The following is a 22,610-nucleotide window of genomic DNA, read 5'->3' on the forward strand; positions in this document are numbered from 1 at the left end:
GTCGGAATCGACTGGAGGGCAGTGAGTTTTTTGGGTTTGGTCCTGGTTCAGAAGAGAATAGAAACATGCAAGAAATAAACACTGGGCTTAGTGACAGGACGCCTTGACGACCACACTTCCCGGCAGCCATCGCGCAGCCAGGCTCCTGCGCTGATTGGACGCCTTCGACAGGAGGCGAGTGGCGAGGGGTGAGGAAGAGGAGGGAGGTGCGAGGTACTGTGGGTAGGAGACGGCCGTCGGAGGCGGCGCCATTTTGTGGAGCGGCTGAAACCTGCTGGAGGTTCCGGGACGCTACTGGAGAATCGCTCCTGCTGCTGCTTCGGTCCCTCTCGGGGGTAAGTGCGTCGGCCGCCCATAACGACCGGCGGCTCTTGCCATTGTGGCAGGCCTTTGGGTTGCCCTGTCAGCCGCGGGCGGCGGCCGACCAAACCCAACCTAGTCTCTAGGGGCTATGAGACCCAAGGCGTTGGAGGGTTGCGCCCCTTCTCTCCCCCAGTGCTGTCAGTTTCCGGAGGGCGCCTCCAGCCCGGCCCCGAGCCCGCTTCTTTTCGGGCTCCGAGTCTGCCCCTGCCGGGACACGTCCCTGGAGGCCCAGCCCATCTGAACAGCGGAGCCGTCGCCCGTCCCTCGGGCACGCCTCGGGGGGTGTCCCGGGAGTCTCTAGCCGCCATTGCCCCGCAGCTGTGGCTGAATCCACTCTCTCCGGAAGGCTGCTTGATGAAGGCGGATCTGCGGGCTGCGAACCTCTGGGAGGGGTGCGGGCGGGTGCAGGAAGAGAGGGCGGGCTGGACGCTCAAGTCGGGCGCGCAGGCCGTGGCGCCGCCATCTCGACCGCGACACCCTACGGAGGTGGGTCTGCCCCCCTCTTGGGGCGACAAGGGGAGGTACTAGCGATTCCGCCCAAGGCCTTGTTTCCCCCGATAGTTCTCTTCCATTTCTTAATTAACAAATGTTCGTTAAACGCCTACCCTAGACCAGGCGCCGGGAACGGCTGTTTGTGGTGACTCTGTTCTCGCAGGCATCAAACGCTGTTGAACTGGGCGAGGTTTTATCACCGCTAGGAAGCGGCGGGGCCCAGGCTGGCCACCATTTGGTGGACTGTGGTGATGAGGCCTGGCTCAAGACGGGGTGGTTATTGTTACCGAGTAATTAAAATCCTGTCTGGTGGAAATAGGTTTGAAACAGCTGATGTGTTTTAAATGGAGTAGGTTTCAGTTAGCTTAATATGCCGGTTTCTAAGAGATTGTAAATTTTTCATCAGAAATTTTTGGATGTTGTGTTGCTACTTGTATTAATAAAGACACTGTGATTAATGTTTTAACTGTCAACTACCACAGCGGGGTTGCTTTGATTTAAAACGCAGAGAACTGATTGCAGCTCTGCCCTTTTTTGCTTTGTAATCCTAAAGAGCAAGGAAGGAGTCTTCTGCCTGCACCCTTTTACTAGACACTATTGAATATAGTATCTACTATTTTCAAGTTTTTCATCTTCCTGCCGTGCTCTTTGTTTTTAAAATGATAGCATGGTTTTAATATTTACTGACAGTCCCCGTTCACCCCCCTCCCCCACCTTCGTCACTATGAAATTTAGTCTTCAGTAGTATCCTATTGTATAGAACGATTGACTTAAGTGATTTCTCAAATTCACAGCAACCAGTCTTATCTCCCAGAAAAAACAAAATTTGAGCCTTTTGGAGCAGTGTGCTAGATCTTCAGCAGGACAATGGGTTCAGACAAACGGTAAGTAACTGCAGTACATGTTGATGTCAACATTTCAGGAGGATTGAACTATTCGTTCAAAATTGTTAATCAAATAAATATTTGAATGTGTTTTGTGCCAGGCATTGCTAAACACTAAGAATTAAATAATGAGGGCCTTTATGATCCTGCTCTCACAAGCTTGCTATCTAGTGAGAGAATCAAAGTACTCTGTGACCTGTGCTGTAATGAAAGAAGTGTAGGGTGCTGTTAGAATACATAAGAAGCATTTGTTTTCCTGAAAATACCCAGAAAACCTTCCTGGATAATGTATTCTCTGAGGTGAAACCTGGAAAATAAGTTAGAATTAAGCAGATGAGTGAGTTGGAGTGGGTTACTAAGGGTTCCTGGTGTGAACAGCAGCCTATGCAGAAGCCAGGAGATTGTTCAGTCTAGCACCTAAGTACAGTACCTCACTATAGTAAGCACTCATGAATGCCAGTTCTTGTTATCATTCCCTAAATAGCAAGACAGTTCAGACTTAACGGATCTGAGAAGCATAAGACTACGGGTTACCTGGTAGGAAAAAAAAAGAAACAGAAAAAGTGTTAGAGTTACTGGGGAATTGAGGTGAGAGCATTTGGATACTCCCTCTCAGACCGTGTGATTTAAACACACAGCCTTTACTTATCTATCCACCTGCCAGTTTCAGTGATGGACCAAATTGATGGCCCAGACTTGGGAAATGTCTAGGTCATGTGGTGTTATTGTTTTAATGCAATATCAGCTGTCTGTGGTTTCGTATTACTTATTAAATTAGCATTTACCCTTTTAGGATGTCACAGCCACATACTGCGTGTCATCGTGTAGTTCTAAACTACTTGTTTCCTGGTTTATTTTTATTACATTTCATTTTTATACTCTAAATGAGGCCCTTATAAGCCTTTTCTTTGTCTTGTCCTTGCCCAGTAGTTTTATGAACCTGGTAAACAGTTTATGAAGGAACTATTTGTACCTGTGGTGAAATGGGTTTAGCCTCTTGTTATTAGATTTTTGGATGACCATCAAGTTATTTTTAACAAGTGAAAAAAAAATTAATTTAGCTCATCCAGGTTGTTAGTCCATTTCCCAATAGGTGTACTCTTGAGGGTGGATGAGCCAGGATGCTCTGTCTTGTGAAATTCAGCTAACTGCTTTCTTCCTGTCTTTGGTCACTAAGAGCTGAATCGGGAATGAAAGGGGTGATGTGTAGACCACCAGCTTGAGGAAATGCGGGAATAAACTTGGCCAACCTGGCCCTTTCTCAAAACTATTTGATAGCTGTATTTTCAGATTCAGCATGAACTTCCTGAGAATTATCTTTGCATTTAGGGCTGTGGGTGTTTTCCCAGTGATTGTCTTTGTAAACTGGAATTTGATAATAAATTGTAAGAGGTACATTAAACTATTTGGATATATCTTATAAAGTGAGCAGTGAGGTCTGCGTATTTGCAAACATGTTTTCTAAAGGTACAAAATATAATTTACTTTAGATTAAATGAGAATTTTTTTCCTTGGCAGAGTAAGTAGAACAGAACGTAGTGGAAGGTACGGTTCCATCATAGACAGAGATGACCGTGATGAGCGTGAATCCAGAAGCAGGCGGAGGGACTCAGATTACAAAAGATCTAGTGATGATCGGAGGGGTGATAGGTATGACGACTACCGAGACTATGACAGTCCAGAGGTGAGTGACCAGCATCTGTTTATGCAGTCGTTAGAATTATGAATTTCATGCTGAAAATCTGCCAGCATTCTTGAAATAAGTACACCAAGTGTGGAAATCTTTTGCAGATACGCAGATTTTTGTCTCATACAACTGTTAAGATTTAGTTGACTTGAGTAAGTGACCCCCGTTCAGCATTATATTCAAACGCTCTATTATTCTGAAATATGTTTCAGTTGATTAATAACCCCCAAGGACAAACTGAGCCTTATAATAATAGAAATAACAGCCAGCATGTATGCTGAGCACTTGATTTCCATGAACTCAACCCTGGTGGCATAGTGGTTAAGAGCAACAGCTGCTGACCAAAAGGTCAGCAGTTTGAATCCACCGGGCACTCTTAGAAACCCTATAGGGCAGTTCTACTCTGTCCTATAGGGTCACTATGAATCGAAATCGACTTGATGACAATGGGTTTGATTTTTTTTGGTAACTCTACAAAAGAGCCCTGGTGGTACAATGGTTAAGCCCTAAGCTGCTAACGGAAAGATCGGTGGTTCGTACCTACCAGCTGCTCTGAGGAAGAAAAGATACGACCGTTTGCTTCCATAAAGATTACAACCTTGGAACCCTATGGGGCAGTTCTACACTGTAGGGGAGCTATGAGTCAGAATTGATTGGGCCGCAGTTGGTTTGATTTGGTAACCCTACAAGGTAGGTGTGACTTCTATTTTAAAGATGAGATAGTGGAGTCATAATAATATAAATATAAGGTATAGTTCCAGTCGTCTTAACATAGCTTTTTTTTTTTAATTCCTTTCCATATACACACGTAATTTTGTTTAGATGTAATTGTTCTGCCCATTAACTTTGCACTGCTTTTTTTTTCCTTTGTCCACTTAATCGATGACTTTTTTCTGTGCATGTAGTCTTCATAGTGTAACAGGTAATGATATTTCATTGTGTTTTGGTATACTGTACAGTGACTTATTAAACCATTCTTTGAAATAAATGTTACTTTTTTAAAAAAATAAATAAACACTGCAAACATTACCGTAAACATCACCAAAGGGTAAATTCCTAGAAGTGGCGGGCCTGGATCAAAAGGTATAAACTCAGTGTGATTTTAATTGCAGTTTTGTTTGTTGTAAATCAGAGGGAGCGCGAAAGAAGAAATAGCGACCGATCAGAAGATGGCTACCATTCAGATGGTGACTACGGTGAGCACGACTACAGGCATGACATCAGTGACGAGAGGGAAAGCAAGACCATCATGCTGCGCGGCCTTCCCATCACCATCACAGAGAGCGATGTAAGGGGAGACAACAGTGTTAATGAGGAGTCAAGTAGGGACAACAAAGTTCAAGCTGCTACCATTATTTTCTAATGTTACTGTTTTACTTCAAGCTAATATCTCAGCCAGTGTGGTGTATTTCTGTCCTTAGGGTAGAGTTCTCTCAAGTTGGTTCGGAGTAAATTCCCATTTATATTTAAGCCTTGAGGGTCATGTAGGGTTTTCAGAAGTTCCTTGAATACAGGGAGTAGATCTTATTCTTTCAGGAGCCTGTAGAAGGAAGTCAGTACATTTTTATCGAATTGATTACTTACTAGGTGGAGATGTATTGATTAAAATACAGCATTCTCCAAAACCTGGCCACACTTTGTTTTGATGATAATTATACTGTCCATTTGAAACCTCTGAGAAATCCATTTGAAAAGGAAGACTCATTTCCTAGCTCCGCTCTCCTCAGTCTGTCATTGAAGTCGTTGGTTTGCTGGGCCCTACCTGATCTCCAGCAACATCTCTGGTCCTCATCCTTTCCTTCTAGCCACGTCCACTGCCTGCTTGCCCTTTGGGCCACTTTGAGTGTGTCCATCATTCTTCCGGCATGCCTTTTTCTACTTGGAGGCTCCTTTTACGTAAGGCTTTTCTTGATCTACCAGGCAGAATTTCCTCTTCCTTATTCTATTTCCAAAGCATTGTATTCATGATGTTCATTGTATTCATGACAGCTCACCATGGTTGTGTACACACAGGTCTTATTTTCTCCACCTGTCATCTTTGTGTCCCCTAACCCCTGAACACAGTAGGCTGCTCAGACTAGGCAGGTTTGAATTATGGAGGGAAAGAATGATAGTGGGTAGATGGGGAGGCCAGAGGTAATGAGAGCTGAGCTTGGGTAGCAGCAGCAGTGAGCATGTGGAGTGGAAGAGGTAAGGAATCCTGCAGGTGTGGATTCAGGAAGGCTTGCTGGTTGATGAATTGTCCCATTGAGGAAGAATCTATTAGGCATGTGGCCCTGGGAACCCACAGAGGAAGGGGTGGCATAAGGACAGCATCCTAGCTGACTTTTGGGGGCTACCCTGCCGGTAATGAAGCAGAATTACACTGCTTGCCTATTTTAGGCTTTCTTTACGGAAACAGAAGTGCCTATTCCAAGTAGAATTTCTTGTCAGGATGTTAATATTAAAACATTTTACAATTACAGTATTTAATCTCCTGAACTTCAGTACAGTTGGTCCTCCATATCCGTGGGTTCCACATCCGCAGATTCAACCAACTGCAGATTGAAAATATTCAGGGGAAAAAAAAAGTTGCAAAAAGCAAAACATGAACTTTCTGCGTGCCATGCACTATGCTGAATCCACGCGAACAAAATGATATGTAGGCATACCCTGCTGTAGCCTCCCACCATTTCACAGATCCTTCATCTCTCTCCAGCACTCATAGGTAGGCCTGTGATGGTTGTGTCTGTACTGGATATGTTTAGACTTTTTATTCTTTTCCCTAAATAATACAATATAACCACTATTTATATAGCATTTATATTGTATTAGGTATTATAAGTAATCTAGAGATGATTTGAAGTATTCAGGAGGACATGCGTAGGTTACATGCAAATATTATGTCTTTTTGTATAAGAGACTTGAGCATCCGAGGATTTGGGTATCCACAGCGGTCTGGAACCAATTCCCTGTGAATACCAAAGGAGGACTGTGTATCACCTTTGGTATTGTTTCTTCTTTCAGTTTAGTCTTCCACTGACCTATAAACTCTTAGAGTAGCAATCTTTAGTTATTTTATTACATGTTTATATATGTGTGTATATGTAACTTGATGTATCTTACTGTATTACTACTCTTACAGTAGCTATCTTTAGTTACTCTGGCAACTGTCTCTTTTAATTAGTATGTTACCAAGCATGAGCATCATCTTCTGGTGAGGTTTGGCTCAGTGTAGCACTTATGTGAGAGGAAATGGGTACATAACCCTGCATCCTTTGCATCTGACTATGGAAATAGGGTGCTGTTAAGAATCTCTGTTTCACAAATTTGGCCCTGTTTTTCCTGGGTGTAGTGGTGCCTGCTGTGTATGATTGGTGAAGAGACAATATGGGCTTAGTCTGACATCCACAACAAACCTACTAGCCAGGATACTTTGTTCTAGGCCCAGTTAATGTTTATTTTTATTATTAGGAGCCTAAGTATGTTAATGCATTTTGTTAATTTCACCATTAGTGTAAATGTGAGAGAATTGTCTTAAGATGTTGTGCAGGAAATGTGTATCTTCAGGGAAGCCCTCATTTTTTGACTTTTGATTTTCGATCAGATGTACTTCAGAGGTCAGTGACAAATCCTCTGCCTTTTTTAAATTTCATTTTCCGGCTTAGTCCTTTAGAACAAAAGAACCATAAGATTCAACTGAAAGAGAGGCTTGCGGGACCTCACACCATGAGCAAGATCATGTATCATAACATACAGACACTTGCACCTGAGGGAAATTCCCAGGTGGCGTATAATGAATGCCTTCAAGGCTGTGGTACATTAATTTTTATGAGAAATGTTTCCTCTTTCTTTCCATTTATAGGATAATTGTATTTGGTGATAGAAGTTAAAAAGTAGAAACATGACTAATTAAGCAGTTGGTATAATCTCCAGTCCTTCAACTTTCTTTGGTGTGGAATAGCATGTGGCTGAAACTTTTAACTATAAATGTGTAAAACCCTGTGCAGATTCGAGAAATGATGGAGTCCTTTGAAGGCCCTCAGCCTGCGGATGTGAGGTTGATGAAAAGGAAAACAGGTGAGAACTTGATTAGTTCCTGCTGCTCTGGTTCTCTTCCCCATTCCCACCTCAGTCCCTAAAGAACATCCTGATCCCCCCAGTCTTCAAGCACATGAATCAGAATGAAAGGTTTGCCATGGCTAAGGAATGTGACTCTTTGAAAACGATGTTAGAGAGCATCTGAGGAACTTTTTAAAAACTTTGTTTTTAGGGACTTTTTTTTTTTTCCCTTCGGTAAGTAGTGGTATTATAAACTACTTGTTTGACTGTAGTTGTTTGCATGGTTACTTTTTAAGCGTGGAATCAGATGGCGTGGCATTTAGTTCAGGCGGCTTGGTTCCTTGCCATGGCAAAGTATCAAGAAGATCCCCAAGTCAAGTCACATTTGTAAAGCTGCTTCCCAATTGGCTTTGTCATGCAGTGTTGAAGCAGTGGGAGAGAGATTCACCTGTTATAAAGGAACTGACTAACACGAGTATCCCGTCTATATCTGAATGCTGTCTCTAGGTGTAAGCCGTGGTTTCGCCTTCGTGGAGTTTTATCACTTGCAAGATGCTACCAGCTGGATGGAAGCCAATCAGGTTGCTTCACTCACCAAGTCTAGATATTGATGAAAATGGAACAAGTCTGTACAATTAAAAAAAAAAAAAAAAAAAGGTTGAAGGAGTGGTTTGTTCCAAAGGAGTGACTTAAAAAAAAAAAAAAAAGCTTTGTATATATTAAAATTGACATTACTAGACAGTACCAAGGACTGGGTTGCAGAAATTTGCTCTGCCTTTAAACATGGCTACCTGGCAGGGCTGTGTTAACCACTGAATACCTGTCTGGTAATTACCAAAACATCTTGATGTTCCCCTTTTCTGTACCTGATTATATTGTATTCATTATGTCCATTGAGAGTAAGCTTGGAATAGCAAACTCTGTTTGATAGTGAAGAGACCATAATGGAAGTTTGTGGCAGACTTTTTTTTAAAGTAATTCCTTATTTCTGCCTGGATTCCACCAGCCTCCTGGAGGCACAACTGCTCAGATGGACTTTAGGAACTTTGTAAGGAACTAGTGGAATTTATGAACAGTAATTCCGATGAGCTTAGCCTGGGAGCCCATCCGCTTCTGACTTTAATCCAGTTAGAGTGGCATTAACTTTCTGATCTCCCTGAGAATGCCTTCTAAAGTCTCTTCAAAGCAAATCATTGATGGTTCTTTGATGTAGCATTAACTGAAGTGTTCTTCAGTTTGCCAAGATAATGTTCAGTTCTTGGCACTTAAATAACATTTTTTGCAAGGACTCTAACGCACAGTATTGAATGCCCTAAACCAAATGCATCTAGAAAGTTTACATAAGTCATTATGTTGCTTTTCTGCAGCATTTTATGATGTGAGCAACCCAGAAATAAGAGTTATATTTGATTTGTAACAAACTGCCATTTACAAGGGACTCACTAATGAGGGTATCATTTTGATTGACCTGTCAGATTTTTAGGCTTCTCATTTTCTTAACCCACAACCTGGGTAGAGCTTTCATTCATTTCATACTGCGGGCACCATCCTAGTAAATACACAAGTTTCATGTCAGTTAAGTTCATATACAAGCGTGAATTAAATTCATGCTTTCTTAACATGGCAGCGTCATTTGATGCAGTGGATGTGTCAGAATGACTTGCTTGGGAGTTTAAAACTCCTAAGAATTTAATATTTATAAAACATTAAAGATCTTCACAATTTTAATGTATACAAAGCTATATTGATGTATAATACTTTATTACAATTCAAATTCACTCCAGAAATAAAAGACCAATAGGATTAGGGATTCAGTGGTAGTTTGGCATCTCCCCCAGCACACATCCCTACTGGTGGGATGACCTATTGACATATATCCCAGCTACTTTATTTTTGCTTCTGTGCATCACAGTGAGTGGATGGCCCTTCAGCTTTTTCCCTTTTGGCCAGACACGCAGTCTTGCCTTTAGATACTACAGAGACAAAATGCAGAGCACATCTTAAATCTAGGATTTGCAAGAACCAAATACTCAACAGTATGTATGTTTAAAGGGGTTAGGCGCCTTTTAAAAATGTAGATGTCTGATCTCCTATTTAAATCTGTTCTGATAGTGTCAGACTACCTCACACCACCCCCCCCCCGCCAAAAAAAAAGCTGATCCTGTTAAAGCTTTTGGGGGGAGGTGCTAAATATACTCTTGGCTAGATTTAGCTCAGAGTCTTCACCTTTTAAAGTTGAGTCCCTTTTAGTCACATAGTTGACTTGAAAGGATGAGGTGGTGTATGCATTTATGAACTTTTCCAACCCCCTTGAAGAAACTTCATTGGCCTCCTGGTTACTCATCTTCAGGGTACCCTCTATTTCAGTGAAAAACACATCTGTCACCTAGGACATTACATGGTTGCCGTAGACAGGAAGAAGTCTCATTTAGCTGTGTTAGAGTTGGTGGCATTCAGAATAGTGCCTCCTGAGAAAGACTTGTAACGAGCTTCCCTTTAAAAATGAGCTCCCCTCCCATTGTCCCCCAAAAGATGCATCCTGAAGCAGGAGTTCAGGGAAGGGGAGATTTTAAGGTCTTTTACTTTGCATAAGGATGGGGAATGGGGGAAAAGTGAAGCGAAGCCCAAGGATACCATGCTAAGGGCTAAAGTAGGAGACAATCAGAACTGGGAGAACTGTGTCTTCTGTTTTTGCAATAGACTGTCACTCTCAGGCAGCCTGTCAATGCTGAATGTTAGGACTTCTGTCTCTGCTGGAGACACAGCCTGGTGCATGTCAGTGTTTGGCAGCTTTCTCAGCACTCCCTGACTCCGTTTACCTTTACTCCGCATCCCATTCTCTTACTGCCTATCTGAAGGATTGGATGGGCAGAGTATAGGTGGCGGTGGTTGGTCCTCCCCGTATGTTGTCCATTTAATTCCAGAGCACTGATTTTTCCGAAGTGTGCTCTGCCCTGGGAAAATGGACACATGTTCTTCACAATGAGAATAACTAAGTACTTCTTTTTTTTTTTTTTTTTACAGAAAAAGTTGGTGATTCAAGGAAAGCACATTGCAATGCATTACAGCAATCCCAGACCTAAGTTTGAAGATTGGCTTTGTAACAAGGTAAGCATATTTTCTTTCCCAGATAGACAAAACTTTAGAGTTCTGTTTTTCTATTTGTTTGACTATCCAAACAAGAAAACTAGGAAGTGCATAATCACCAGATTTTATCATAAGATGATTTTTGTGTTTTGTGACTTTCTTTGGTCATTCTGTGCTGGCTAGAATCGCTAGAACAGTAAAGATTTTATTTTAGTAAAATCTAGATTTTGTTTAATAAGATCATAAAATTTTAGGTTCATTTCACTTCACTGTGAGCTCACAACTTTTGACAGTCTTTTTAGCTGCGTTGACAAAAATCCTTGTGATCTTGCTCAAGTTATGTAAGGTCTGTGATGGTCCTGTCACCCCCACATGGTTTTGAACTTGGGTGTTGACATTGACATTTTGAGAGTGCTCCAACTATTTATTCTGCATGTGTTTTGTGTCTAATGGGAGGAGTGGACCATGTTTGGTTCATGTTGTGTTTGTATATGTGGAATGATCGATAAAGTACTTTTCTGATTTAAGGGAAAACTTTGCTGTAGGATTTTTGAGTGAACTAAAACTTTTCCCAACTTGATAAAAATGTAATTCTACTTCAGAACATCTCAAGATTTTTTTTCTTGGAAGAATTCACATGACGTAACATTCTGAATTTTTTAGGTTATGTTCCTTTGTCTTGGATACTTGGTATAACTTTTTGCTTTTTTGATACTCGTTACTTAGATTTACCCATAGCCCTGTTGCTCAAACTCATGTTTTTACTAGAAAGCCTGGCCTAATGTGAGAAATAATTACATGTAAAACTTTCTTTTTCAGTGCTGCCTTAACAATTTCAGGAAAAGATTAAAATGCTTCCGATGTGGAGCCGACAAGTTTGGTAAGCCTGGATTTGGCTGTTTTGAAATATGCATTAAAACCTGACTAATTGGGCTGTTGTCTGTGAACTGGAAGAAAAGTATAGTTGGTAGAACATTTAAACAACATAGATATTTCCCTTAAACCTTTTAGGTTAAGTAGATGTTGACGAAGATTGTGAAAGCTTTTTGTTCTCAAAATTGTCTGCACTTGGTTTGCATTCTGTGGTTTTCTTTAGTGCAGGAGTGAGGTCAGTCCTGTGCTGGCCTGACTTTTGCGTTTCAGGTTAATTATATCAGATTTAATGAAGTTTTTGCTATAGCCACAAATGCTTAAAAAAGAAAAAACAATGCTGAATGTGCTTAAAAACTTTGGGGGTTTTAATGTTTTATTTTGTTTTTGCTAAGAATACATTTTTCCTTGTCTTCAACTATTGTGCGTCCCCCTCTCCTTTTCTTTAGACTCTGAACAGGAAGTGCCCCCTGGAACCACAGAGTCAGCTCAGTCTGTGGATTACTACTGTGACAGTAAGTTCAAGTGTAGTCTTTTGTCATTTGTGTTAGAAGGTGACCTCAGTTATAAGTTTTTGTTCTCTTACCTTTTTTTAATGAGCAGCAGCAGCTTTAGGTTGTCCCATAAAAGTTTAGTTTTTAGAATCTTCTCAATGTCAAAGTGAAAGTTATGCTAGGAACCTCCCAAAATGGATTTTGTTTGTACTTGAACTTGCCTTGAAAAGCATTGGTGATGGGAAACATTTATGTCACTTGTCTCATTCACCTCTAGCGATCATTCTTCGGAACATAGCTCCGCACACTGTGGTGGATTCCATCATGACAGCGCTGTCTCCCTATGCATCCTTGGCTGTCAATAATATTCGCCTCATAAAAGACAAACAGACCCAGCAGAACAGGGGCTTTGCGTTTGTGCAGTTGTCTTCTGCAATGGTGAGATGTTGTTTGAATCTTTTTCTTTAAAAGAAACACAGCTTTAAGAGGAGAATGTGGTTTGTGGTTAGTCCAATTGCAATACTAAGTCATGAGGCTTCTGGACACCCCCCACTCCAGGTTCAAGACTACATAGTAACAGTTATTGCAGTGCTAAGTTATGGGACCAATTAATAAGCATTAAAAATAATTAATATACTCATAGAGAACTGGCAGAACTGATGTTTAAGCCACAGTTCAGCCTTTTTTTGTTATTTTAGATTTAGCCCTTTAATAATACTGGAGCCCTTCATGTCCTGGAGGAGAGAGATATTTCTTAAGGTTTCATATCTGCAAACACAGTAATGAATCACTGCTCTTTTTTTCCCCCCTTTTAATAGAACTGTTTCTTTCAGTGGGGTTGGTGTTAGGGAGAGATTTTAATTACACAACAAACTTGTTTTTCTTCACATTCTTCTTCAGGATGCTTCTCAGCTGCTTCAGATATTACAGAGTCTCCATCCTCCTTTGAAAATTGATGGCAAAACTATTGGGGTTGATTTTGCAAAAAGTGCCAGAAAGTGAGTGGCTTCATTATACCTATTTTAAACTGTCGCGTCTGCATACTTGTCCAGAGATGCTTTGCTAACTACTCGAGCCTGTGCTCTCTACCCTGAGATACTGTCCTCTTTTGTTCCCAAGGCCAGGAGGGAGATGTTTGTCTTCTCTTAAAGCTTATTCTCTGCTGTCTTCTATAAACAGCTGATGGCAGTTACCCGAAAACTCTAGAGCAGGACAAAAGGAAGCTTTGCAGATGGATTGAGAATATCTTATACGCAAGCTGCTGCAGTGTAGTGCGAACCCATCTGAAAATAATTCTTTCCTTCCAGAATGGCGTGCTGATAGATTAATGTATGTAGTGTTTCAGTCCAGTACTGTAAATTTCCCTTTTCTAGTATTATTGCTCATCTAACTTACTCCTTATTAGATGGCAGGGTATTTGGTAGGAATGCTACAGGGACACTTGTCCACTGAGGAGCTTGTCTGTGGAGACCCCTCCTTCCTCTGAAAAGTGGCCTTGTTGGCATTTGAGATCTACCAACAGGCTGGAGTGAATTGCTTTTTTCATGGCAGTGTTGGGGCACTGATCGGGGTGGACTGAGGTAGAATCAAATAATTGGATCTTTGTTGTTTCAGAGACTTAGTCCTTCCTGATGGTAACAGGGTCAGCGCCTTCTCTGTGGCTAGTACAGCCATCGCTGCTGCTCAGTGGTCGTCTACCCAGGTAAGATGGAGGATCTTTTTCCTCAACGTGCTGTGGTGATGTGGCGCATATTCACAGATAGTGACCTCTCTTGTCGTGCTTATGTCTTAGAAGATGTCTCAGGACATTTTTAGGGAATGCTTCCTTTTTACTTGATGTTCACGAAGTTTGTTTCCTTTTCTGTTGGCATTTTGCAGTCTCAGAGCGGTGAAGGAGGCAGTGTTGACTACAGTTATCTGCAGCCAGGCCAAGATGGCTATGCCCAATATGCTCAGGTAGGTAGACTTGACCAGCATCCAACTTTTTGTCTCTAGAGTATGGAAACTAGCAGCTTTAATGGTGAACTTTTCTTCAGTACTCACAGGACTACCAGCAGTTTTATCAGCAGCAGCAAGCTGGAGGATTGGAATCTGAGGCGTCATCTGCATCAGGTAGTAAACTTTCTCTCTCTTAACTTTTTGTTTAAGCGGCTACAGTTGAGGAGATAGGACCACATGTTTTAAGTAGACCCAAAGCTACGCGTTCGTTTCTCTGCAAGATTCATTAGGGTATGTCACCATTTATCTAAGGTTTTAGGGGAAGATTATGGTTGTGTACACCAAGAGCTGGTACATATCTCTTAGATACCATGTTACAGTCAGTTTTTATCCTTGGAATTCAACTCTGTGTTTCCCCTCTCTGTGGTATTAGAAATCACGGGTGCCCACAGGTGCAGATGAGCAGAGAGGGTGGTGTCTGGTGCCCAGACATCAGTCAGAAGGGTAACTATATAATTGGCTTTGCTTCCAAATTTTGTTCCAAAATAAAGCCAAAATAGTTATAAAGCCTTATAGTTAAATCTTTTCTCAGCCTCAAAGGGAGATATGGATTCTTTTCTCTTCCTTCTTATCCATGATGCAGAACCCCTAACTTTGAATGTCAAATTCTAATAGGATTATAAGAAAATTAAAATGTTATAGGTTCAAGGGTACTTAGTGGGGATTAGGTTATTAAGAACTGACATATACAAAGACAGAGGCTAGATTGGGCATTACAGATAAAGGTGTTTGGCTTAGAGGTCGGTGCCCTGGATCTCCCTAATCCCTGTGTTTATCATCAGGCACAGCGGTGACAACCACCTCAGCGGCTGTTGTGTCCCAGAGTCCCCAGCTGTATAATCAGACCTCCAATCCCCCTGGCTCTCCGGTAATCCTGATGTCCTAATTACAGAACTCGTGATTGTTGGGGAAACTTTGTTTTGCTGTACAAGTATTATCCTTTCCTGCCCTGTAAACCAGGAATGAATAATACATACATTCTATGCTTCCTTCTCTACGAGTCTGGTAGTATTAGATAGATAATAGAGTAGTTTTATTCATATGTATATATTTTAAATAAAAGATTCCAAGTATTTGTATGTATTTATACTTCCTGCATGCTTTGACTTGACCTTTAGGGAGAAAGCTGTCAGCATGTGTTTTGCTCAAAAATTGCTTTAGATTGTGGCGGCAGTGTGTATGTCAAGGGAGCCCTTCCTCCTGGATGATTACAGTGATTTAGTTCTCTAAAGAGGCATTACAGTTGAAATTATATTGAAGCTGCTGTTCTTTCCAGACTGAGGAAGCACAGCCTAGCACTAGCACAAGTACACAGGCCCCAGCTGCTTCCCCCACTGGTGTAGTTCCTGGTACCAAATATGGTAAGCCAAACCTCATGGGGCTGTTGACACTTGGAAGGTCCTAGTTGTTTTTATTTAATATGAGTTCCTCTCCCTTTGTGGGTGCCAGAGGGACACTTGGGGATGCAAGAGAAAGAAGAGCATTAAGGCCTGCTGCATCTCAATGGCTTAGAATTGGAAGTAAAGCCAGTTTCTTACCTGGAATGACTGTATGCTGAATTATTTTTGCAGCAGTGCCTGACACGTCCACTTACCAATATGATGAATCTTCAGGATATTACTATGATCCAACAACAGGACTCTACTATGACCCCAACTCACAGGTAAATGCACTGTTTTCCTCCTTGATTTCGCTGGAAATATCTTAATTTCACTTAGTCCACTTATAAGGCATGAAATTAAATATTTCCCACAAAAGAGCAAGTGATGCTGAGCACTTTCCATTTGATTTTGCTTTCTTACGTGTTGCAGTTTAGTTTTAACTTTATTAGAACCACCAAAATGTAATTTTTTTTGTTTTAGGATTTAAAACTTAATTTTAGGGTTTAAAAAAAAATGTTTTGAGGTATATAACATACATACAGAAAATGAACAAAAGTGAAGTGTACGTTTTGAGTGTTACATGTATACATACTCATGTAACCACCGCTCAGATACAGCATGCTTAGAAATTCCCCCCTGCCCCTTGCCAATTAGCCCCCCCTTCAGTAGCTACTGTTCTAACTTCTATGACCATAGATTGTTTTATCCAGTTAAAATTTATAGGTGGCTGTCAACCTGTATGTAAAAACCTAGATAGAAGTTTTAATTTGTGATTTTTCTCTCTATGTATTTTTTTTAATTGAGATAAGATTCATATAACATAAAACCATCATTTTAGAGTATACATTCAGTGGTTTTAGTACATTCACAGTGTTGTGCAACCATCACCACTATCTAACTCCAGAACATTTTCATCACCTGAAAAGAAATCCTGTTCTCCTTAAGCAGCCACTCCTCACTCCCTCCCTCCTGCTGCCCAGCCCCCAGCGACTACTGATCTACTTCCTATCTTTATGGATTTGCCTGTTCTGCACATTTTGTATATAGAGGATCACACAGTACGTGGCCTTTTGTGTCTGGATTTTACTTGGTGCATTCTTATGTATTTTGAGGGTAGAATTTAGCAGATGTGTGGAGTGCCGTTTTATTTTTGGTGGAGGAAAAGCAACTTTAATGCTCCATAAATAAATAACTATTTATGACCAGGAGCTTTATATATAGAATAGTAAAATAAACACTTTTAACAGGAACTTGGAATTTATAGCTGCCAGATCTGAGCTGATTCTGAGACCTGTGGTTTCTGAGAGATCGAAGTGTTAAGCCCTGTACGACCTGCCTGAGCAGGCCAAGCCTCTGCACAGTTCTTCCACTTCTCTTGTTTGTGAAGTTGGGTCGTTTCCCAGGCAGTTCTCATTGGCAGCTATAAAGGTTGTGACCCGTGTCTGTTAGCGTACAGCACCTTCTCTGGAAGGGACGTAACAGACCCTTTCTCCTGGGTTCTTATTAAGCACGTAGAGTGAGTAACTGGGAGATAAAGAAGAAAAGAGAATCGGCGCTATCCTCTGTTGTAATTCCTTCCACACTCTTCAGATCGGGTTCCTTCACCATCACCTCTTTCCAGGCTCCCAAAGCTAGTGTTTATGACCCTATATTTGGTTGCCTAGGTGTCCCACCCAAACCCAGTTGCCATCAAGTCGATTCCAACTCATAGTGACTCTATAGGACAGAGTAGGGCTTTCAAGGCTGTAAATCTTTACAGAAGCAGACTGCTACATCTTTCTCCCAAGGCACGACTGAGCACTTTAACCACTGCACCATGAGGGCTTCTCCCCTGGGTATACAGAGGGCTCTGTATGGATGAGCCTTCATGAGGAGCCATTAACTGGTTGTCATGGAGGATATGTGATTAAAAGGTCTTCTTCAACCACCTGCTCTGACCACCTGGTTTGTGTCAATGATTTGTCAGTAGAAAGGGGTAAGACACATTACTCTTTAGGTGTCTTTAGGCCCAGAGATTAAATTCATGGTAACTAGACTCTTGAGAAGAAACCATATCCTATTTTTCATGGGGAAGTTTCACACCTCTTGGCTAGCTAGTTCATCATCCTCACCTATACCAAGGTGTCCAGGGGGGTTTTTTTGGCAAGAAATACTAATTGGTCCACAGCATATTTGTATGTTTGTATATTTGTAGGTTAAACCACAGACTTTTTTGACAAAATATTTCAAGATAATGGCTTAACATAGCACAGAGTCCTCATTAATTGTATCTTTTTCTAGTACTACTACAATTCGTTAACCCAGCAGTACCTTTACTGGGATGGGGAGAAGGAGACCTATGTGCCAGCTGCAGAGTCTAGCTCCCACCAACAGACAGGCTTGCCTCCTGCAAAAGAGGGGAAGGAGAAGAAGGAGAAACCCAAGAGTAAAACAGCCCAACAGGTAAGAACGTGATCTACCAGGGGACCCATATTTCTCTGCTTGGAGTACTGGGCCTTATTTTTAGGTTTTGGGCTGTGGCACTTGTAGTCAGCCTTATTTGGACTCTTAAAAACTGAGCCACATGTTTTATGTACGTTAAGTTCTTAGAGCGTTTTGCAGTTTTTTGGTGTTACCATACACGGTCTATCAGTTTGCCTGTAAATTTAGAGAAAAAAAAATCCTGGAAGTCTCAGTGGCTTTCTAGCAGTGTTCATTATGTCTTAAGTGATACCCTCTCATGGAAATACTTTTAGGTAGAAGTAAGAGTCCAAAGGTTTTGTTACAGGGCATGTGGTTGAGATAAGATCCTTAACGGCTCATTGTCACGGCACAGGGGTTTGTTTTCTAAATTCCTCTACCTAAATGTTTTTTGGTTTTGGTCCTTGTTGTTTGACATTAGATCGCCAAAGACATGGAACGCTGGGCTAAGAGTTTAAACAAGCAGAAAGAAAATTTTAAAAATAGTTTTCAACCTGTCAATTCCTTGAGGGAAGAAGAAAGAAGAGAATCTGCTGCAGCAGATGCTGGCTTTGCTCTCTTTGAGAAGAAGGTAACACTAGCAGGAATGGCCATATTTCAGAACGGGAGCTTAAGTAAAACTTGAGGCTTACGCCTTGTTCTCTTTCCCAGGGAACCTTAGCTGAAAGGCAACAGCTCATCCCAGAATTGGTACGAAATGGAGATGAGGAGAATCCCCTCAAAGTAAGGAAGTACCACCAGTGTTTTAAAGATCATATCTGTGGTTTGTTTCTCACTTTGAATCTGACCCACATGTTGTCTAATGTGATTCCTACTCAAAACTGGGTATGGTCACTGTGGGTGGGCTTTTGGAGCATCTTCTCCATGTAGAATCCGGGTTCAGGGCTTTGTTTTCCATGCATGAGAGCAGGTGAGATGGAGCGATGAATGTGGCCTGAATTCCTAAGCTCAGCTAATTGGACTTCATTGCATCCGTAAATTGAGAGTTTTAATGATCTGTATAGAGAGAATTGAGATAAGAAAAAACCTTATTTTACTTGTTAGATACTGGTCTGGATGGGCCATTATTCTGATCTGCTGTATTGGATTTTCATTTGCGGTTGGTGGTTTGAAAACAGTCATGCAGGAACCCATTTTTTGTCTCCAAGAGGCTGTGAGGCCAAGCACTTGAGAGCCTGACTGCTCTGTACAGTTGGATGAAATGTGATTCACTGCTAAAGCGTGAGAGTTACAGGGTTCTCACACTTTGGGTGAGGCATTACTTTACCCAGGTACATAACCATTGCTATCATCGTGTTGCACATTTCCAGTGACCCGTTCCCCTTTTGTCTCCAGAGGGGTCTGGTTGCTGCTTACAGTGGCGACAGTGACAATGAGGAGGAGCTAGTGGAGAGACTTGAGAGTGAAGAAGAGAAGCTGGCTGACTGGAAGAAGATGGCCTGCTTGCTCTGTCGGCGCCAGTTCCCAAACAGAGATGCCCTGGTCAGGCATCAGCAACTCTCGGACCTGCACAAGGTGGCGATGTTTCTCTGAGCTGATCTGGGGTGGGGAGGGGAGGCAGCAAGGTGATGGGAGCACCCTGACTGTGGGCAATGTTCGGTAAATACCTGGTGCTGAATGATTGCCTTTTAGGGTGGAAAAGAGCATGGCACTTCCACACAAACCAGGCTCTGGTTTTCATGCCACAGTGTATGGGATTGGGCTTTGGCTCTTAGAGTATGTTAGATACTGCTGATGTCGTGGCATTTCAAGTTAGGACGACCTGAATTCTTACTGCGTCTATAAAATCTTTTGCATAGCAAAACATGGACATCTACCGACGATCCAGGCTGAGTGAGCAGGAGCTGGAAGCCTTGGAACTGAGGGAGAGAGAGGTGAATGGGGGACATTGTGCCACTAGAAAGAGCATCTTGGGATATCTGCCTTCTAGCTTTTATTTGCAGTGTTTAGTTCCTGGTCCCAGGGCAGGGTGGAAGGGTTTGTCACATCCTTGTCTCCCAGTCAATGTGGGTCATTGTAGACTGGACCCCAGCCTATATGTGCTTTGTGAGCCCTGCACTGTCCCTTCCTGAGGGTGTACAAGACAGAGGCACACTGTCAAGACTGTTTATAGATTCTGAATGCCACTCACTCACTAGATTTTAGAGTAAGAACTCCTGGCTGGCCTGGTCAGGGAAGCCTTCACAGGTGATGAGGGAGGATTCGAATTAGGCCCAGGGAACAACTGGGCATGAGGTGATCTGGGAGGAAAGGTGGGCGGGGCCTACGGGCAAAGGCAGGAGAAACCTGTGAGGCCAGTAGTGAGCTGCCAGTTGGTGCTAGTGGCTGATACAGCAGGTTGAGGACCAGGTGAAATGAAAATACAGGCCTGTGAGTTAAAAATTACCTTCAGTGGGTGCTGGCTTACAGTTTACAATAGGCAGGTTACTTGAAATTTCCCATTCTGGAATAATTGAGGGGTTTGTAGTTAGGACTTTTGCTGTCCTGTTTCTTTCCACTCTTATATGGCGCCATCTCCTCAAGGACTGTAGAACAGGTCTCTGGATGTTTCCTTGGCGCTGTCTGTCCCTGGAGGTGGGCCTATCAAAATGCTGAGAGGAATGGGCAACTCTGCCTTCCTCTTTACAATGTTAGTAGGCTGTACCTATGGCCCAGCAGGCTGGGCGAAGAGCTTGATAAGTGGTGGCTAATTAAGTAAGACTGTTAGACAGATAGTTCTGGTCCAAGTTCCGTGCACAGTTCACCTCTACAGAACCTGACATTTTAGATATGACTAAGTACAGTGAGGGAAACAAAGGAATTTGGTATTTCAGACCAGTCTAAAAAGCCAAACTCCAGATTAAAAAAATACGTGAGGCCTTAGTCTTGAAGTATTGGTGCATTAGACTATTAGGGATTGAAGTCTGTGAGTATCTCTAGCAGTGTTTGTTCTCTCACGTAGATGAAATACCGAGATCGAGCCGCAGAAAGACGGGAGAAGTACGGCATTCCGGAACCTCCAGAGCCCAAGCGCAAGAAGCAGTTTGATGCTGGCACTGTGTATGTGTTGTGCACGTTTTCCAGTTTGTTAGCTGGAGCTCTGGCTATTTAAATAACTGTGTGTTTGCCACTGGCAGGAATTATGAGCAGCCCACCAAAGATGGCATTGACCACAGTAACATTGGCAACAAGATGCTGCAGGCCATGGGCTGGCGGGAAGGCTCAGGTCTGGGGAGGAAGTGTCAAGGTATCACAGCCCCCATTGAGGTAAGCAGTAGGGTTGGCCTTCAGGTGGCTGCTGGGCTTACAGGCTTGTTCTGGAGGTTAGAAGAGATCAGAGTGCCCAGAGGTCTTGGGACCCAGGGGCAGCTTCACCGGACCACCAAAAGGCAGCCTCCTTGGCCAGATGATCTCATCACCACCAAGTGGGATTCTTGTTCCCTGCACGTTTCCCTCATTGACCTTCTTTAATATGTCAGTTGGGAGGAGTGGGTGTGGTACCCCTAATTGAAATTTTTGGTTATGTTTTTTGTATCTTTGGGTAAAACGTATTTTCTCCTAAGAACTGTGTATTTCTGTTTCCTCTGTCGCTGAGAATACTCACTTTTCCTTAACAACAGCTCAAACCCATGTAGCTTAGATTGGATTTAATAAAAAGTACTGTGACTTGGCTTCTTTCTAAGTGATTTTAGTTATATACAGAACAAACTAAAATTGGTAGGAGTTTCTTCCTTGATAATCCCTTAGTTGGTCAAAGCTCGGATTGAGACATAATCTGAGGATCTCCTAGCGAGAGCTCTGCTAGTAGTGGCTCCAGTTGTGCCCGGGCAACACAGCTTAGGCTAGACTTTCAGATCATGTTTATGCTGTGCAAGCTCTGCTGACATCAGGCTGACCTGGCAAATGCAGTGATCTGTGCCTGCAATTACCAGACCTTCCTCACCTTAAGTGGGGTGCCTTGGGGATCCTTACTAGGCATGGATGCTTGCTGACCAGACATTTGAGGGGGAAGCATTTGTGGCTCCATCTTCCTGTCTTCCTTTGCCATTTTGTTTCCAGGTCTTCCAGTGTAGAAATCCTTGTTTTCATATAAAACGCCTGTCTTCTGGTGGGTGGTCGTGCTCCGTAGGAGAGGGCTTGGTAAGAGGGAGTGAGAGCAATCTGCAGCCTAACTGCAACCTGCTGACAACATTTTTGTCCCCTCAGGCTCAAGTTCGGCTAAAAGGAGCTGGCCTAGGAGCCAAAGGCAGTGCATATGGGTTGTCAGGTGCTGATTCCTACAAGGATGCCGTCCGGAAAGCCATGTTTGCTCGGTTCACTGAGATGGAGTGAGACTGTGAGGGAGAGAGCGAGCTGATGAGGAGCTCCAAGAAGTACAAGAAGTGGTCATCTCCTGAATTCACTCTTACTGCCTGTCTCTTTCAGGGCACACCTGTGCTATTAATAATTTTTAGGGTGAACTACTTCATTCCCTGGGGTTCTCCCTGCCACCTTAAAGGAGCCCCATAATGTGGATTGTCTAGTAAATGGCTTCCTTCCTGCCAGAGGGCTTGTAGCAGGCCAGAGGGGTCAGTGGATCTTTTATACTTCGTTGTACATAGTGTAATGTAGTGTGTTTTACATGTGCAGCCTACGTTGTGGTCCATCAGCCCTCACATTCCGGGGGGGTGTTGAGGTGCCCTAGGTGGTATGTGACACCAAAGCCACCTTTGTCATTTTCGTCATGCTGTCTTTTCTCGGCAAAAGCCTTGTATATTTGTATATTACACATTTGTACAGAATTTTGGAAGATTTTCAGTCTAGTTGCCAAGTCTGGCTCCTTTACAGAAGAAATATCTTGAAAAATGATACTGTGTCTCTCTATTCTTGGGTG

The 22,610-nt window shown here is 42.5% G+C and overlaps 1 protein-coding gene across 3 annotated transcripts; it reads left to right on the forward strand.

The window, feature by feature from the left end:
- Positions 1–204: 204 nt before the first annotated feature.
- Positions 205–22,602, forward strand: RBM5 (RNA binding motif protein 5). Of its 3 annotated transcripts, XM_049862454.1 has the most exons (25): positions 205–335; positions 1,650–1,739; positions 3,258–3,423; positions 4,559–4,714; positions 7,416–7,485; positions 7,975–8,048; positions 10,492–10,575; positions 11,374–11,434; positions 11,874–11,939; positions 12,196–12,356; positions 12,819–12,916; positions 13,533–13,620; positions 13,797–13,874; positions 13,955–14,030; positions 14,699–14,784; positions 15,193–15,277; positions 15,488–15,579; positions 17,579–17,740; positions 18,180–18,329; positions 18,410–18,481; positions 19,094–19,273; positions 19,558–19,632; positions 20,700–20,797; positions 20,875–21,004; positions 21,944–22,602. In XM_049862454.1, exons 2-25 carry the CDS (start codon positions 1,723–1,725, stop codon positions 22,067–22,069), a joined length of 2,451 nt encoding a protein of 816 aa, XP_049718411.1. In that variant the 5' UTR covers positions 205–335; positions 1,650–1,722; the 3' UTR covers positions 22,070–22,602. The 3 variants fall into 3 exon arrangements, with proteins under 3 accessions (XP_049718411.1, XP_049718410.1, XP_049718412.1); XM_049862453.1 differs by lacking the exon at positions 21,944–22,602 and having other exon boundaries at positions 20,875–21,937; XM_049862455.1 differs by lacking the exons at positions 205–335; positions 1,650–1,739; positions 3,258–3,423; positions 7,975–8,048; positions 21,944–22,602 and having other exon boundaries at positions 4,695–4,714; positions 20,875–21,937.
- Positions 22,603–22,610: the final 8 nt, after the last annotated feature.

The sequence above is a fragment of the Elephas maximus genome, chromosome 20, assembly GCF_024166365.1.
Source record: "Elephas maximus indicus isolate mEleMax1 chromosome 20, mEleMax1 primary haplotype, whole genome shotgun sequence".
In the NCBI taxonomy this organism is placed as follows: Eukaryota; Metazoa; Chordata; class Mammalia; order Proboscidea; family Elephantidae; genus Elephas; species Elephas maximus.